The sequence below is a fragment of the Aedes albopictus genome, chromosome 1 (genome assembly GCF_035046485.1).
Source record: "Aedes albopictus strain Foshan chromosome 1, AalbF5, whole genome shotgun sequence".
NCBI lineage: Eukaryota > Metazoa > Arthropoda > Insecta > Diptera > Culicidae > Aedes > Aedes albopictus.
The window spans coordinates 229,298,163-229,316,695 of NC_085136.1; the positions used below are offsets into that span (position 1 = coordinate 229,298,163).

The 18,533-nt window shown below is 40.5% G+C and overlaps 2 protein-coding genes across 2 annotated transcripts in view; one reads left to right on the top strand and one right to left on the bottom strand.

The window, feature by feature from the left end:
- The window catches only part of LOC109430743 (zinc finger protein 62), a 20,724-nt gene continuing 2,191 nt past the window's right edge, over nucleotides 1–18,533 (top strand). The window contains exons 1-4 of the mRNA XM_019706819.3: nucleotides 1–1,191; nucleotides 17,949–17,999; nucleotides 18,062–18,199; nucleotides 18,259–18,462. Of these exons, the coding sequence (XP_019562364.3) occupies nucleotides 194–1,191; nucleotides 17,949–17,999; nucleotides 18,062–18,199; nucleotides 18,259–18,462 (1,391 nt within the window). The 5' untranslated portion in view covers nucleotides 1–193. The remainder of the gene's footprint in view (nucleotides 1,192–17,948; nucleotides 18,000–18,061; nucleotides 18,200–18,258; nucleotides 18,463–18,533) is intronic.
- Nucleotides 2,409–17,126, bottom strand: LOC134285512 (uncharacterized). The gene is made up of 2 exons (XM_062846382.1): nucleotides 10,148–17,126; nucleotides 2,409–10,085 (listed from the first exon to the last, which is right to left on the bottom strand). The coding sequence occupies exons 1-2, from the start codon at nucleotides 10,578–10,580 to the stop codon at nucleotides 9,787–9,789; spliced, it is 732 nt and encodes a 243-aa protein (XP_062702366.1). The 5' UTR covers nucleotides 10,581–17,126; the 3' UTR covers nucleotides 2,409–9,786.

Sequence of the window (18,533 nt, forward strand, 5' to 3'; positions counted from 1 at the left end):
AAATATTGCTCCAGAAATACTTCTGTTTATCAACAAAAGTGCGTGAGATTCGGTGGCGTAGCTGTCGCAGATTGGTTTGTTCCGTTTGTTCAGCCGCTTGAAATAGTATTTTTTCAATAGCGGAAGTGCTTTAATATATGTTTTGTGTGTTTGTGGTGTTATTTAAGAAATGTTTATCTGAAAGTTTATCACAATGGATAGTAGTGCGTGTTGTCGTCTGTGTGGCTACAATTCCCCTGACCTGATCGCAATCTTCGGAGAGCAAGGAGTGGCCGCCGAATATGCCCATAAGATTGGTCGCTATTTGTACCTGCTGGTGACCACTGGCGATGACCTATCGAAAGCTATCTGCTGGATGTGCTCGGAGCAGCTGGACTCGTTCCATAGGTTCCATAAGAAAATCAACGAACTCCAGCAGCGCATGCTGAAGGACCGATATTTGGAGTTCGTTATTGAGGCACATCATGCCGGCAGGTACGTGGAGGAGGGTGAAATAGAAATCGTTGAACATACGGAGGTGGATGAGGAAGAGCTTATTTTACCGGTAAAATCTGATACATCATTGGAACCGGAAGAACCAGCCGACGTAGTGCAGATAATTGAATCTCATTTGGAGGAGGACGTAGAGGATGAGTTGACTTTACGGGTGATACCGGATGGCAATAGTGAGAATTCCTTCCTAGTAGTCAAGAAAGAATTGGAATCGAAAACTGTGGAAGAGGATCTAGAAGTTTCGGAACAGCGTCACACTCCGATTGTAGATAATACTGCTCCAGAGGTTAAAGTATTCGAAATTCGAAAAAGTAACAGAAGAAAACGCAATGTTCCAGAGAGTCAATGCAAGAACGAGGATAGCAACGATGTAGATATAATACTAAAGCAAAAAACACCAAAGAGAAAATGTCGTAAAGCAAGGTCTGAAAAAGATAAAAATGCAGAGGAACATCAAACACCATCCAGCAGTCAGCTGGAAAGTCCCGTTAAAAAATCCAATGAAACAGGCTTAGTCAACCATCAGGATGGATATTGCGACGAGCAGAACGAAGGTGAAAGTGGCGACGAATTTCCTGCTAGGGATTCGGATAACGAGGAATGGCCTGCAGCGGAAACTATGGATAAATTTCCCAACAGACTGATTCGGGACGGACTTCTGGTGGTAAAAGGAAAATTGCTGATGGAAATGATTAATCGGTGAGTATGTTGCTACTAAAAGAGCATTGCATTCAATCATTTCGTGGTCCTGAATAAAAATGTGCAAATTTGTTTGTAATGAATTTAAAATAAGTAGGGGTACCGTGCTAGCACCGTAAGAGCCTCTGCACGAATTTGCCCTGTCCTGCTCACTGCCACAGAAAATTTGAAAACAGCGCGCACAGTAAAAGTCACATTTGACTTTTACTGTGCGAACTGTTTTCAAGTTTTCTGTGGGAGTGAGCAGTACGCCCACGGTGTGTCTGGTATAAGAAATTTATTACAAAAAAATAGGCATCGCTAATTTTTACGTTACGTGAAAGTTGACGCTACTAGCTTTCATTCAAGCCCAACATCGAAATATTCCATCGGGGGAACTTTTTCATACAAAAATTGGGTATGTTTGTTAAGTAGAAATAGGGATTAATTTGGAACCGTTCATTTTGTATGGGGAAAACAGTATTCTGAAAAAGTTGTTCGAGATCCCTCGGTGGATTTTTTTGAGGGACCGTGCAAATGAAAGCTGGAAGTCTCTATTTTTGAATAGCGAAAAATTTGGCGATGCCCAATTTTTTGTTATAAACCTTTCCCATACACACGCCGTGCGCCAGATTCGTGCAGAGGCCAGATTTTCCTTTTATGAAGCATATATTAAATCGAGAGTTGGTGGGGGCTGGCTCACCAACACTTCCGGTCCGCTTTAGTGCTTTATGCATCATTGTGGCCAGGTGTTGTTCTAGTTTTTCCAACTGTATTGTAAAGCATGAGCGGTGATCCTTGGCATTCTTGTGTAAATTGGGGTACTCGGAATGTTGATCGATCACCGATTATTGCTGGCAGATGCTGTGGAAAGTTTGTCTTAATACGTATCAATCGTCTCTGACAAACGAGAAAAACTGACCTCACTGATTACCTGTCTCTGAGCCAAATTTGGTATAGAGTCTTCAGTCTCCGATTAATCGCTTCATGTTTGATGGAGGCTTTTAATCCAATGGGTTACATAGCCGCTATCCGAATGAAGAGAGTAATGTTCCGCGTAATATATCACAAATCAAAAGAGGTGCGGTATATTAAGTGGAGCGGATATACTGAATTGGGTACCAGACCAAGTCCCTGCTGGGTGGCACGAAATAGGTGAGCCATAGACAATAGAATCGTCAATGTCGTAGGGCATAGTATGTGACTATTGTCGAAACCAAAAAACTTTTAATGCCCAACCAAATCATTAGCAATATCAATTTGCTTCAAACGCGTTCCAGTGATAGGGTTAAGATTAGGATCAATTATTACAATACAATTTCACGTTTCAATATGTGTTTAGTAGTTTTAGAGGTAACAGCCTAATAAGAAATTTTCTGTAGGTTCATAACTTGCCCTCAACGAGTTGAATGTTATATTGCCTCACAACTGTGAGCAACATTATTACTCATTAATAAAAGGTTGTATCATCAATATGGACATAGACTTGCTGAACGAAACATTTGACCAATTAACATCTTTCAGGTATAAAATAGGTAGTAGGACAAAACTTTTATTTTTAAAAGTAGCTATCTATGTTCATGATAGAAGAGTAGCGTAAAGTGATACCACCCGTTCCAGATCCAGAAACGTTTCACACTGAAAGAAGGTTGGAATGACAGTGTGAACAGAAGATCCGAACTGCTAGGTGTAGGAAGAAGTATGTTTATTTCCCCTCCCCTTCCCCAACACTCTGTAGAATTTTGATACAACTTCACGTAACTGTTTTGGAGGCTTCACTTTTTAACAAATTTACAACAAACACGCTATAACAGTATCTAGAGAATCGTGGAGGGTGAGAAACCTGAACTAGTAGCAGTATCCAAATAGATTAACAATCATACTCTATTATTTTCAATCATTGCAACATTATACTAATATGTGCGGGCCGCCCATTTGCGGAGTTGTGCGGCCAATTATTCTCTTTCCATTCCAGAAACGACCGTTTTGAAGCAAGAAGTGTCCTAATGGCCAACACAAGCGGGACTTGTCCGAAACACACAAGATAAGTACAACAATTTTATAATCAGGCACCCAACTCTTTCTACTACTTTGCTAATAGATAAATACTTCAATATGCATACTTCAATATCAATTATTTGTTTGTTTGCGCCTTTATTTATGACACTACTAGCTGTCCCGGCAAACGTCGTTCTGCCTGCCTACTGTGTTTTTTTGACATGCAGCTCCATAGGGACGTCCCCGGCGAAGTCATCTGTATGGGAGCCCCCCGTTCCAGAGACCGGAGAGGTCCCGCACCAAGCTAAGAACCTTCCCCGGCCCCCAAAATACCCACACACAAAATTTCACACCGATCGGTTCAGTAGTTTCCGAATCCATAGCGGTCAGACAGACAGACAGACAGACAGACAGACAGACAGACAGACAGACAGACAGACAGACAGACAGACAGACGGAAATCCATTTTTATATATATAGATTGAAGCATTCGTGTCGCCGCGAAATAGTTTACAATTTATCTTATTCACATTTTTCAATTCACTTTAAAGTATCTGACACTGCTTTTACAATTGTGTATGTAAACTTGTATCTTAATTATGTTCATTATTAATAGTAGTCTGATAATCCAAGTCTAGTGATTTTTTTCCCAAGGAATAGAAAGAGTTGGTGTCATAATCAATACAATACTTGAAACCGGAAACTCCTTATTTCCCCCTATGGGTTATAGGGAGGGGCGGGACATTCGAGCCTACTCATCAGTGGAAAGGACTTGATATGCTAATCGGTTTAGCATAGGGCAGATACAAGTCTACTGGTAGACGTATCGCCCAGCGATTCAACGCAGATTGGCCACGGTCCGGGGGTGCGTTGATTATAACAGAATAACAGAATAACAGAATATATATATTAAATCGAGAGTTGAGGCGTTAATTTTATTAAGCCCCTCTATTATCCAATCGTTACAAAACATATCGTTTTTGACTGAACTCCAAACGTAGGGAATGTGTTTGTACATAGTAAGTAACACTATATGTTCAGAATTAGGACCACGGCTTCTTATGGTGTTCATAATTAGGAACACGTCGTCCACAAACAAAAATATGCCTAGATCAGAGACTGGAAGTTATTATGAAATTTAATTTATTTTATACATTTAGCTACCGTGCGGTACCCATATTCTGAACGGTTAAGGGAATCTCACAACAAACACTAATGTTACTGCCAGCACTTCCCCGCGGTGTGACCGCAACCGAACAATGGCGAAGCACGCTGAAACGTCAACTGTCAGGGAAAGTCAGCAAACGGAACATCAATCAGTTTTGTGAAGCAATTGAATGCACAGGCAAAGGTGTGGTGATGAGGGATTATCAAAACTAAAATTAATTTATCTAAATTCTATTCTATTCTATTCTATAGTTAAATCCTACGACTACACTAGTTGAACTATAAATACCTAAATCTATTATCACAGTTTGCTCTAGTTATCACAGTGGTCTATCACAGCAGTAAGTTTGTTATAGATTAGAAAAGAAACTTTTTCTAACCTTAACCTAAACACAGATCCTAGCTAGACAAACATTACGGATAGACACGTTGAAATTAACCTAAAAGGGCACACCGAAAATTGTAAGTTTTCACTACTAAATCTGGTGTTTGATTTGAATAGGTCGAATCTGCATAGGAATCACAGCAAACATACGATCTATTCAAATCGAACACCAGAAATCTAAACATGCAAATAACAATAAAAAAACTATTTCAGCTTAAAGCTGTCGTCACACCCAACATCGGAGTTTGTGAGTTGCTAAAAGAAGCGGTAAAGATCCCTATTTGTTCACGGAACAACTGAAATAAATGGAAGTTCTTGTTGCTAGAGATAATGCTTCACATTACCATCAAATGTGTTTGTTGTCTAGCTAAATGTATAAAATAAAATAAATCTCATAATAACTTCCCATCTCTGATCTAGACATATTTTTGTTTGTGGACGACGTGTTCCTAATTATGGACACCATAAGAAGCCGTGGTCCTAATTCTGAACACATAGTGTTACTTACTATGTACAAACACATTCTCTACGTTCGCAGTTCAGTCAAAAACGATATGTTTTGTAACGATTGGATAATAGAGGGGCTTAATAAAATTAACACCTCAACTCTCGATTCAATATATTCTGTTATTCTGTTATAATCAACGCACCCCCGGGCCGTGGCCAATCTGCGTTGACTCGCTGGGCGATACGTCTACCAGTAGACTTGTATCTGCCCTATGCTCAACCGATTAGCATAGCAAGTCCTTTCCACCGATGAGTAGGCTCGAATGTCCCGCCCCTCCCTATAACCCATAGGGGGAAATAAAGAGTTTCCAGTTTCAAGTATTGTATTGATTATGACACCAACTCTTTCTATTCCTTGGGAAAAAATCACTAGACTTGGATTATCAGACTACTATTAATAATGAACATAATTAAGATACAAGTTTACATACACAATTGTAAAAGCATCTTTTATTACAATCAATAGGTGGGGAATCAATTAAAGGAAAAAGAAAAAGAATCAACAAAGAACAATAAGCTGATAGAAGGAAGCGGGAACAAAGAAGCAAGATTACAATTCGAAGTAATGCGAACAGGAGCCAATAGAGGACAATGACTAAGCGAAAGGTCATACACAAGTGAGGATAGGATCTACTACGCAATATATGAGCATAGGAACTGCTAAATATCCCGAGAATCAGGAACGAGGACAAATTGGAGAACCAATCATTGCTGGAGAAAACAAATGCAAACAAGGATAATGATGGAATGGATAATACAAGGAGCAGAACATCGAAAATGGTGAGATCGAAACAATTATTCACTTCACTTATTATATTACCTCCAATAAATTAAATACGCGCTAGGTTTGAAGAAAACAACTTCAAACCCGGAAGTGTGTATGTAATATCATTATCCATTTGATAACGGTAATACAGACATGCGGGGCTTATTGTATATGAAAGTGACTTCTGAATGGACGTGTCTCTCCAGCCATTCTGAAATGGGTCACTGGATCTGCAATAGAGCTATCACCATCTAGCTCCCGGACTTAAGCTAATTGCAATCAGCATAAACAAAAGCGTTGCAAAAAGCTAATTTCCATAATACCACTGCCGGACAGTGGGGGTTAGAAGGACCACACACACACACACACAATTGTAAAAGCAGTGTTAGATACTTTAAAGTGAATTGAAAAATGTGAATAAGATAAATTGTAAACTATTCCGCGGCGACACGAATGCTTCAATAGTGTCATAAATAAAGGCGCAAACAACAAATAATTGATATTGAAATATGTTGGGTTACCGGACCCTTACCAACATTGAATAGGAATTGAATGGAACACTGCCGCGAATGGGGGTGTAGATCCAGGATTGAGATGTATCCATCCGTTTTGGGGTCCAGATTCTTCGTGTTATCATACAATTCCACATATAGTCCGACACTTTAACCATTAATTGTCCATATTATACAACATTTATTACACTACAATCCACATATATTTACAGTTACTTATAATCTACACATCAAACAGTGAACAAAGTAAAATCCTAAATAGTCCAATTTGGCTCTTCTCCAACCGTCCTTCTTAAGAGCTAGAGCCTACTGGCGATAATTTAAGGCCTAAAGTTCTACGATCAAAATAGTGACGTCATTGATATCTCTCAATGGGAGAGGAGAAATAATGTGGTGGGAAAGTACTAGTTCGCTCCAGAGGTGTAGCCAGACTGGGTGAGCTTACCCTGAAATTCCTAATTTCTGAATCTAACAAATTGATCCTATTTGGGGGCCTACCACTCTCATACGATTTTTAGCTAGACATGCTTGTTAGATCTCATCCACCTTTTGAAAACTACCTTGAAACTGCCGGAAACATCTACCGTATACAAGCCAAGAAATTATTGTACAATGTCTAGTTATAACTGCCGTTCCTGTTGGTTCTGATATAACAAATGCAGTGGTTGTGGTTGCCTCTTCGCAGCCAGGCTTGTCATTTGCTCCCGCAATGTGCCTCAAATGCATGTTTTTGTTCTCTTTATCTTTGTACGCTCCCACCGCTATCGTTTGTGCGGGAGCGTAGCGCAAGGAGGAAGCATGCGAAAACAAAGAGAAACGTCGAACCACAAAAAACCAGCACAAAGAGAAACATTTTTGTGCATCATTTTTGAGGCTCCGGCAAAGTTGATCGACAATTTCACCGGCGTTTTACGCGGTTTGATCGTTCCGTTCGCATTGCATGACACAATTGCATACATAAATACTTGTACGCTTGCAAATTATTAATTTTATGAGCATAAGCATATTTATGTTAACTCCCGGTGCACAAAGTGCCTCAATTTTGAGCAAACGCACTTTTTTGTGCGAACAAATCCGCACATGTTTCGGTGTCACAAGCTGCAAGCAGGAAGGTGAAAGAAACCGAGAGAAGCCACTCTGGCATTGGATGCGGGAGCGTGGTGCAGATTTTTTGTTCTCTTGTTTTGCTCTGAGGAGGATTCCATCTCTGTTCGCAGCAATGTCCAGTTTCCAATTGGATCGATGACGTCGATCAAAGTCGCTTCATACGTCATGGTTGCATCCGAGATGATCCGAAGTTCACGGTTTCGTAGTAGTTGAGTACCCAACCGATGTATGGTACCATGTGACTCGAGCCATATGAGAAAGAGAGATGCCTATGTAGTACCTGTAGAGCGGTCCTAGCTTCGCTGGACATATACGGTGTATATCTGCTTACCTTAACGAAAGGCACAGAGAGCCAATCGTATTCATGTGAACATGATCGAATCACATCACCTATCCACGTCCTGTTGATTGTGTTGGGTCCGATGCAAAACTGGAAAATAGATCACATCTGTGGCGAATCCTTTGGGTGTATGATAATTGCCTTGGGAATGGTTTGATGGTGATCGTTGGTGCGACGGTTTTTCTCCGCAATGAGTTTCTACTCATGCATGTGTTGCAATAAAATATTCGCCTCCGTTAGTTAGTTCCTTTCGTTCGTCGATTAGGGTTGGTTCGCGTCGCGCAGAACGATTGCAATTTAACGTGTCCAGTTGGAGTGTTTTGTCGTCACCAGAGAAGAAAAACGTATTGAATATACCACAGGTGACTCAATGTTTGAAGTGGCATCAGTTCCATTTATCCTGGGAGTGTTATTGGAATCCCTTAGTATCTTGAAGTTCTGATTTTCCAAGAACACCCTTGTGCTCAGTGTAGGAGTTGGTTTAGAACACTCGCCTCGTGCTCTATCTTGGAGTGGGTTTTGAGCACCCATGTGCTCAATCCTTGGAAGTGACCGTGAACACCCTTGTGCTCAATCCTAGAGATGGTCAGGAATCACCCTTCTGTGTCCTATCCTTGGAAGTATGCCCGAGTGCCCGTTGTACTCGAACCGCAAAAATGGTTTTGAACACCCTTGTGTACAATCCTTGGTGAAGTTGGAAACATCTGATGTGCTCCAACATTGGATATGAATCCGAGCACCCATTGTGCTCGAATGGATGACGGACACCCTATATGCCCTAACCTTGGAAAGCCATCATGCACCCGTTGTGCTAATGGTTTGGGTCGATCTGATGACATACCCGTGATGCCATCTTGTTGATCGTCGACTTTGGTGAAACGCACTTCTCATTCCAACGAAATGCGCTGCGCACACCCTGTGTGTATGCAACCTCCATGAACGGAAGAAACCGTAAGACAGACCACCCTGTGTGCCTGTAGCCTTTTGGGAATGGAATTCGGACCCTCGCTGGGTCCCACTGCCGTGGAAACGGAGATGTGTGAGGTATTATTTCGTAAACCGTTGACGGACTCCATAACATCCGTTAGCTGCGGAATGCACACCCTGTGTGTACGTGGGCCGTGGTAGGATAATTGGACACTCCTCGTCCCGGAGCCAATGATACGAACACCCTCGTGTCCGTTGGACCTGTTGGATGGACGATCCTTTTGTGCTCGTGACCCGATAACTGTTGATTGTGCATCCAAATTGTGAACACTAATGCATTCTTGGTTGTGCTGATGCCGATCGGTTGTGTGATCTTCCTCCAGTCCAGACACAAGAGTCCATGCCGTATGATAGTGTTCGACTGATAGTACTGAAGACAACCAAACGAAAGCTCGTGTCGGTGTAGCGTCGTCAGGTAGGTTTTCGAGCGTGTACCGTGAGGTGCCCATATTTCGTGCACTTAAGGTTTCACAAAGTTTTGACTTCAAATAACAACTAATCATTAGCTTTTGGAAGAAACCTTTTACCGTGGTATTTGGTACAGTACTGTAGTATACTAGAAAAATATGAAATGGAAAAATTTTCAATACATAATAAAGTTTTTGAAGTAAATCTAAATTGATAAAAATTTCCAAATTTCGTTCATGGGTGCCAAATTTCGCGCATAAAGGGTCCAAACTTCGTGCATTAGTTAAGTTCAATAAATTGCTCTCATATGTTCTTTTTTATTCGAAAAATATGTTTTGTACTAAAAAGAGTAACGAAATGTAACAACAATAGCAACAATTTTATTGAAAATTCGAATTCAGTTACATATATTTAATGAACATAACCAATCGCTGTTCGGTCAAACAGCCCGGCGTCGAACATGTTTGTCAAATTTCTTCTTAAGGGCATCTTTTTCTTTTTCAGCCTTTCTCAGTTGCTTTTCCAATTTCTTCCTCTGCTTAGCCATTTCTTCTTCCTTTTTTTGCTTCTCAATTTTTTCAATGAACTCTTTATATGCTTTTCCGGTGGCCACAGCAGGGGGACGAATTTTAGTCTTCTTCGGTTTCGTGCTCGGTGTTGCATGTGGTTTCGGAAATGCCTCGCTCAAAACATCAACGGTAGTATGAGTTTCCTGCTGCATTGGGCGACGATTTTCATCTACAAAACATTATAAAAAGTTCTAGCTATTTGAAGAATTTTAGTACTTTTGTTTTACATACCTTGATAATCGACCATATCAAGCGTAAGAGCAGCCTCCGGAAACCCCAAGAATAATGGTTCTTCTTCTTCCGACAGATGACTCGCTGCTTCAATGATGGCATTATCCGAGGAGCCACAGCTATTGTCTCTCATTCTTTTCCATACAGCAAACAAACCTGTGTCTTCTGTTGGTCCAGTCCAGTTTCTCATTTTCAAGTTATCCTTGAAGCATTTCATTTGTTGCGGTGACAAGTAAGATTCAAAATACTCCAAGTAAGATTCTCGAATTCCGCCATCCGACTGCGTTACGAGTGATTCCACTTCTACAGGACTGGGCTCTGGTACAGCACTGTTTTCGGATGTCAACGAAGAGTAGTTCACAGATTCTGGGTCAAACGGAAATAAACCACAGCGCTTGAACCCATTCACAAGTGTTGATGTTAGATTGTCCATTTTATCAACAGCCTATTTCAACAGTGGAGCAATTTCACATTTCGGAAGCTGACCGCCACGGTGGTCTATTCTCCAGTCTACGAGAATCTGGTTCCAGTACTCTTTCAGAGGTCGAAAAAAACACACATCCAGAGGTTGAGTAATTTGGGTTGTATTGGCTGGTAGACAAATCAATATTATGCCAGATTTCTTGCATACTTCCATGGAAAGGTGTGATACATGAGATTTGTGTCCGTCAACGAATAGGATCACTGGTAATTCGGCTTCCTGGTTCTGCAGCCAAGGAACAAACACATCTCGAAGGTACTCATAAAATGTATCGCGGTTCATCCATCCCGACTGGGTTCTACCAGCAGCCCAACCTTCTGGTAGCATCTGGAAGATATCGCGTGGAATCCTTTGTTTATATGGAAAAATCATGAGAGGCGGCACTAATACTCCTGATGCGCTTGCACCAAATAAGGCTGTATACGATTCCTTATCTGAATTCCCAACTCGGGCATGCACGTATCGGCTTCCGACACCCGCTAGGACTACTTCTTTAGTTGGAACGGTGGATACCGCTGTTTCGTCCATATTGAAAATTCTGCTTGGATCTTGCAATATTTGATGATGACCTTCCGATTCAATATACTTAGTAATTTCCGCGAACCAAGATCGGATTTGCCCTTCCGTAACAACAGCCCGATATTTTGGAAGCAGACTGGGAACTCGACGACTAATGCTGGGATGACGTCGGAGGAAAAGCCTGGTCCATTTCTTACCGGGAACTCCATCCTTGAAGGTGTTGGGTACTCCGCGCTTTTTTACATAGTACGCTACGCTAGCCCTCAGCGTTCGTGTACTCACGGGGAAGCCAGCTTTTGCCATGTCCAATACTCAAGCAACAGCATAATCTTCGACTTTTTCGTTCAACACCGTAGGAGCTCCTGGTCTAGATCGAGGATGACTGAGCCTAAACTTGTCCCTTAGGGTACTGGCCGGCACTCCATAGAAAAAGGCGGCATGGCGTACCGAATGTCCAGTACGGATCATTTTCAGCGCAGCCGAAACTTTTTCCGGATTATGCTGCATATACTTCTTCGGTGGCATCCTGAAAAGTAAACAAAAGCAATGATCGAAATTAGGCTCCACCAAATTTCCAGGCACCAAATTTCGTGCAAAACAATTACGCGTCCATTATTTCAAAACTTAAAGCTTTATCACACCTTATTATAGTTTTGTCACTGTTACGTACCTGGTTGTTGAAGTTGGTGATGTTTTTCTGCAATAATTTCACTTTTTTTACGAAGAAACACTAATTTCGCTGCGCGCGACAACTTCGGTGCTGCTGCTGCAAGACAGGCAAACATGGCGTTTGACAGATGCTCATTGTTTTCAAAATTTTTGTTTGATGTTACCCTAGTTTTTTTTTAAGTTTTGGATGAGAAAGTGTTCGCGAATATTGAAAGTTTGTAGTAATATCGAAATTGTAACAAAAAAGGCTCAGTATTGGCAAAAATATCTTTTTGTAATTACGTTGCTTATTACCCTACTTTTCACTCGCGGTTGGAACTATAAAACGGCCTACTTTTCTGCACTAAAACAAAAGTGCCGAAAAGTATTACTTTTCGGCACTCTTAAAGAGTGCTGAAAAGTAGCACTTTTCGGCACTTTTGCCAGCACATACATTTTGCCCACTATCGCGTTCTCCGTAGATACAGCTGCTGCTCATACGTCCTAATAGCAGCTCGAATCCAAATCAAGACTATTCACGTTCCGATTCGGACCGCCGATCAGGTGAAGAAGCAGCAACTGAAGCTACTTTTGCTCCTTCTCATGTTGCTGATTGACGACGACGACGACGGGAGCTTGAAAATTTGTGACACCTTCTAGACCATAGCCTACCTGATTGAATAAAAAACTGCGCCGGTGCCCATGGATGTTTCCACGTGGTTCCTCCTGATTTCATGTATGTTTCATGTAAGATGGCATGATAGACTGCCCGGAACGGGTATTTTTCGTAATTACAAAAAATGTTGTATGCAACTCGTTGCAAAACTCGATTTTTTCAGCACTCGTCGTATTTATCCAACTCGGCAAGCCTCGTTGGATAAACGTACAACTCGTGCTGAAAAAATCATCATTTTGCAACTTGTTGCATAAATATTATCGTCGCACCACCAAATCGAAGTCGTCGCTAGAAGCACATGCGAAGTTGCAGCTGCGAAGTAAATTTGAATTTTTTTTTTTCTGTTGCGCATCATTAAGCTAATTAAGAGCAACAATATGCACTAATCCAAATTGAGTTGCGACATTTCTAAGTAGGTTAAAAATCAATTTTCGCACGTTCGGTCACTTCGCATTTCGACCAAAAGCATAATAACTATTTTAATCCGGTGATTGACGAAGTTTGGCGCCGCGCAAAATTAGGGCACCCCACGGTACGTTGGACTCGTTTTCCATAGCTTGGTAGATTTCCGTGTAGCTCGATCTCGGGAATTAAAGACACTGTATGCTAAAGACACGAAATCTGATGATTGTTGCTGTTGATGATGATTGTCGCGTCATGACGATGATGCTGTCGAGCAATGCTTTTAAAGCGCGTTTGACAGGTCTCCTGCTCGATTGGAACGACATTGACAGCAAATTTGGAATTCCAATTGGAACATTTCGTGTCTTTGCATATAGTGTCTTTATCGGGAATGAGTGACGACGGCGAAGATGACGATTCCGAGAATGTAATATTGGTGTGAGTATCGAAAGTGTTCATGCCTAGCTTGACTAGACTAGTAATCCTACATTATAGAGATCTGCGGAGGCGGCCATTGTAAGCCAATCGTGCAGAAAGAACTGTCAAAGTGTGAGCCAAATGAACAGGCTGATCGTTCGTAAGAAGGCGTCGATTGAACGGTATTGCAATCCGAGCTAAATAAATTAAAATTATTTATTTTTAATATCGAGAAATTGACGGTATATGTAAGTTTAGTAAAAAGATAGAATTTAGTTAATTCTGCTTTCAAAAGTATGACGAAACTTTTGTTGCTGCACTTCTCGAAAAAACTTTTATTGCTGCTTCTTGCTTCAGTTCTGCCGATATGTTTAGCTTAACACTTTACAATAAATTTCAGATTTCATCGATTGCTCCGCTATTTTTTCTCAAAATTTTTAAAAAAAAAATATTATAATTAGAAAATGTAAACAAAACAACTTGAACCACTACGAAGTCACGCACAAAGTTTGAACATCTAGCTTTGCAGCAAGTGTTGGCAGCTGATGTAAACAAAATGAACAGCGTTGCCGAATCGACATATGTAACTTCCGCTTATCTCTATGTAGAGGATTTCTAGACTAGACATATACGTAAGCTGCTTACCTGACCAAGTAGGTGCAGCCACTTGGCTGTGTTGAAGCTTTCGATACATCCATCCATGACAGTGAAGTGAAAGTGGTGACGTCGCCCTTGGGTAGTGAGCTCCAAGTAATCTCACTGGTGAAGTTACACAGTATCGTTGAAACCCCAAGTTTGTGTGCGACGTTAATTAATCCATCAGCTTGATCGTGGCCAGATTGTGCTTCGGAGCTGCCGTAGTTTGTTTTGGTGCATTGATTGTTTGATCTTCCAATAATTATCAGCTGTTCCATTAGATGTGCATCCGTGTATATAGTGGTTCCTGCGGTACTCCAGGTGAAGAATACGGCAAACAGCTGATATCGTTGCGATGAATTTGGTCGTAGGAAGTGGCTGGTTTGGACCATTGTGCGGCACCGTTGCATATCATGAGTTGCTCAGATATTCCATTGATGAAAGTGGTAGAAAGAGTGTCAGTATCTACATGGAGCATTCGGCTGGACATATACAAAGTGTATTTACCTGGACAACCAGGCACTCGGCCGAGGTTGATGATGATGTCCAATGAGCTCCAGATGCCGTACCGATTCCAGGGTAGTGTAGTCTTGGCAGGTTAGTAATCGATTTGAGTTTAGTGCCCGAGGGAATGGATCCTATGAAATTCCTCAACTGCTTCCAAATAGGCCATCTTGAGTGGCCTTGTTTCCAATGGAGATTGTAGCCATCGTAGTGATGATGGGACTGGAATTTTGATGGCTGCTTTTTGTAAGCTCTGACCGATGCCATTGTTCCTTTGGCGCCAAGCCACATATCCTTTACGCTGGCAGTGTCCTTTGTCCGGGTTTTAGAATATAATCCGGCTCGAAGGACCATTATGTTGGGTTACCGGACCCTTACCAACATTGAATAGGAATTGAATGGAACACTGCCGCGAATGGGGGTGTAGATCCAGGATTGAGATGTATCCATCCGTTTTGGGGTCCAGATTCTTCGTGTTATCATACAATTCCACATATAGTCCGACACTTTAACCATTAATTGTCCATATTATACAACATTTATTACACTACAATCCACATATATTTACAGTTACTTATAATCTACACATCAAACAGTGAACAAAGTAAAATCCTAAATAGTCCAATTTGGCTCTTCTCCAACCGTCCTTCTTAAGAGCTAGAGCCTACTGGCGATAATTTAAGGCCTAAAGTTCTACGATCAAAATAGTGACGTCATTGATATCTCTCAATGGGAGAGGAGAAATAATGTGGTGGGAAAGTACTAGTTCGCTCCAGAGGTGTAGCCAGACTGGGTGAGCTTACTCCCAAACAAAATATGCATATTGCATTATCTATTAGCAAAGTAGTAGAAAGAGTTGGGTGCCTGATTATAAAATTGGTGTACTTATCTTGTGTGTTTCGGACAAGTCCCGTTTGTGTTGGCCATTGGGACACTTCTTGCTTCAAAACGGTCGTTTCTGGAATGGAAAGAGAATAATTGGCCGCACAACTCCGCAAATGGGCGGCCCGCACATATTAGTATAATGTTGCAATGATTGAAAATAATAGAGTATAATTGTTAATCTATATGAATACTGCTACTAGTTCAGGTTTCTCACCCTCCACGATTCCCTAGATACTGTTATAGCGTGTTTGTTGTAAATTTGTTAATAAGTGAAGCCTCCAGTAATTCAAAATTTAATGTAGCGAAGAGCTTGAGTGGATAGCATTAATTGATAATGATAGTGATTATTTTAATATGGCTTAACAAAAATTACTATTCAAATATTTTAAATCGGATTCACAAATAAAATTATTGTTCATAAAATAATTAACCATGCGAATAATAACATGATATAAGAGCTCTCGTGTTTCAATCAATGCTGTCATACTATCTACCAAATCTTACAAAGAGGATTGAGGAAGTTATATAGATATTGGTTATCGTTATATGAATTACTACTATTTACTATACATCTTCAAATGGATAGTGTAACTACAGAAAACTAAAGAGGAGTTAGCGGTTTTTGTATTATTGTAGTGATATACCCAATGGGTGCCCCAGAAATAAAAATCCATTAATTTGATTCAACTAGGAGTTCGTTCATAAATCACATATACTTCATGAGGAGAGGCAAAGTAGTAACTTCATGCAATTTTGGTTTTGTATGGACAAAATTTTATGAGGGTTCGGTCTATATGTTTATGAACGGACTCTAATATATGGATTTGCAGCATAGCTGAGCCTGTCCTTCATAAGACTGACGAAAACCAATAGTTTGTAATGAAATTGTCCGCGTGGATTTGTTGTACTGAATCAATTGCTCGACATGACCCTATGTCTCACATACGATTATGCTAATGACTCATTAAAAGATTAAAATCTGATACTCATCTCATGTTTGTCTTCAAAACCTTGTCATGATGATGATGATGATGATTGTGTACCCACCATCAGCGCAAGGATTACCTATGGCTGCAGAGTCATACCAGAAGGGAATGATCTACCTGATGGTTTGTTGTAGCAGGGTAAGCTAAATTCACTGGAAACCTTCGGAAGACAACACGATGGTTGTTATCTCGTGACAAAGTCTGGCCACCCCACGAACATTTGTCCAGAAACCAGTTCATTTAGCTTCCTTAGGCTACCCCTCCCAAAATCCCATGTATCATGTAATTTAAATATAATTAATTATATAGTTGACCAATTACCTGATTTTACCTGAAATAATAAATATTATTATGATATATAATTAGAACTTTATTTACCTGAACAGCGCTGAAACAAATAGTTATTATTATTATTATTAGTTATTATTATAAATCGTAGAATAGTTTTCATATTAAAGTAATAGTTAAAATCAAGCGATAACACTGAAACAAATAGAGTATTAGTAGTGAAAATACAGAAATTAAACAAAACAAGTAAACCAAATTTTGATGTTGTAATTTTCCTGCATTTTAATTAATTGAGCTGAAGAATTGCGAAATCAAAATTTGTTATGGTAGATCTTACGCCGTAACGCACCATTAGAAGGTGATCTACCCACGTTACGGGTAATTGTCTTCAAAACCTTGTCATATTTAGAAAATGCATGCTTTTAAGGTTTAGCTCTTAAGCTATCTTAATAATTTTACTATTTACTGACTAGATAGTCAAAGTTAGAATTCACAGAAAATGAGATCATTTATAGTACTACAGCACCATAGGAGATCACTCACACTGTGTTTTCATAGAACGGCATTTTGTTCTACTAATAACAAACAGATGCTACTGATCTTCCTTAGCATAGATCCGCAGCCTAATGCACGCGCCCTGTCGGATTTCATAAGCCTCGGAGATTATTACCACCTTCAATGGTATTCCCATATACTATCCCACATTATTGTCCCATCAAGGGTCTGACTGGGCTCATAACCCCCCTCAGTGGTAATATTCTCACCAGCTTGGAATTATATTTCCCGGTACATGAGTGATTTCGACAACATACCGTTACACTATGCCGTAGTATAATTGGAATCACTATATCAGAGGATTAAGGGGCCCATATAGCCGAGGCGGTAAACGCACGGGTATTCAGCATGACCATGCTGAGGGTGACGGGTTCGATTCCCGGTCGGTCCAGGATCTTTTCGTAAAGGAAATTTCCTTGACTTCCTTGGGCATAGAGCATCTTCGTGCCTGCCACACGATATACACATGCAAAATGGTCATTGGCAGAGGAAGCTCTCAGTTAATAACTGTGGAAGTGCTCATAGAACACTAAGCTGAGAAGCAGGCTTTGTCCCAGTGAGGACGTTACGCCAAGAAGAGGAGAGAGGAGAGGAGAGGATATCAGAGGTTTGAATTAATTCTCTGATTTTAAAATTTACCATTGAATCTACATTCAGTTCAACCAATCAACACTGCAAGGTCATATGCCGAAAATCAATGCTTCCTGGAAGATATAAACCAAGCCCAGGGAATAAAGAAGGGTGCATTTCGATTGTGCCGAAACAAATTGAATCATTTTTAGCTGAAATTTTGTTTCGTTGCAGGTTTTACAACTTGCAATGTGATCTATGTAAGGGTAAGCTGATTCGGTTTAAGTAAGTTTCACATAACTCATGAAAAGCAGCATGTATAGCATCATTCCATTAAAATATTTTAGAACCCTTTCGGAGTTGTGTACGCATTTCGAATCAACCCACAAGCAAGCAGGGTACGTGACATGTTGTCAGACGAAAATTCATCGTTATCCATCGATAATTATGCATATGGCTCGCCACATTCAACCGGAGGCATTCAAGTAATTATTTGATTCTTATTTTTTTAAAGTAATTTCTTCATAACATAGCATATTTTTAGGTGTGACATTTGTGGGTACATGGTTACAAGACCACGCTTTTTATCCACCCATCGACAAACCCATTTACCGGAAGACGAGAAACCTTACGCCTGCGAGCACTGTCCAAAGCGATTCTGCTGGAAACGAGCACTCCAGATTCATGAGAATTCTCACAAAGCACCAAACGAAAGGATCGTATATAACTGCTCAATATGTGGGAAAACGTAAGTATATCAACCATCTTCAAAGAAGGATGCATGATAGTTAAATATTAATTCCATTATTGTCCACCCTC

Coding starts and splice junctions, on each gene's coding strand:
- LOC134285512 (XM_062846382.1), bottom strand. CDS start 10,580: ATGGACAATCTAACATCAACACTTGTGAATGGGTTCAAGCGCTGTGGT. Junction 10,086..10,147: donor TGATATGGTCGATTATCAAG/GTATGTAAAACA, acceptor AATGTTTTGTAG/ATGAAAATCGTCGCCCAATG.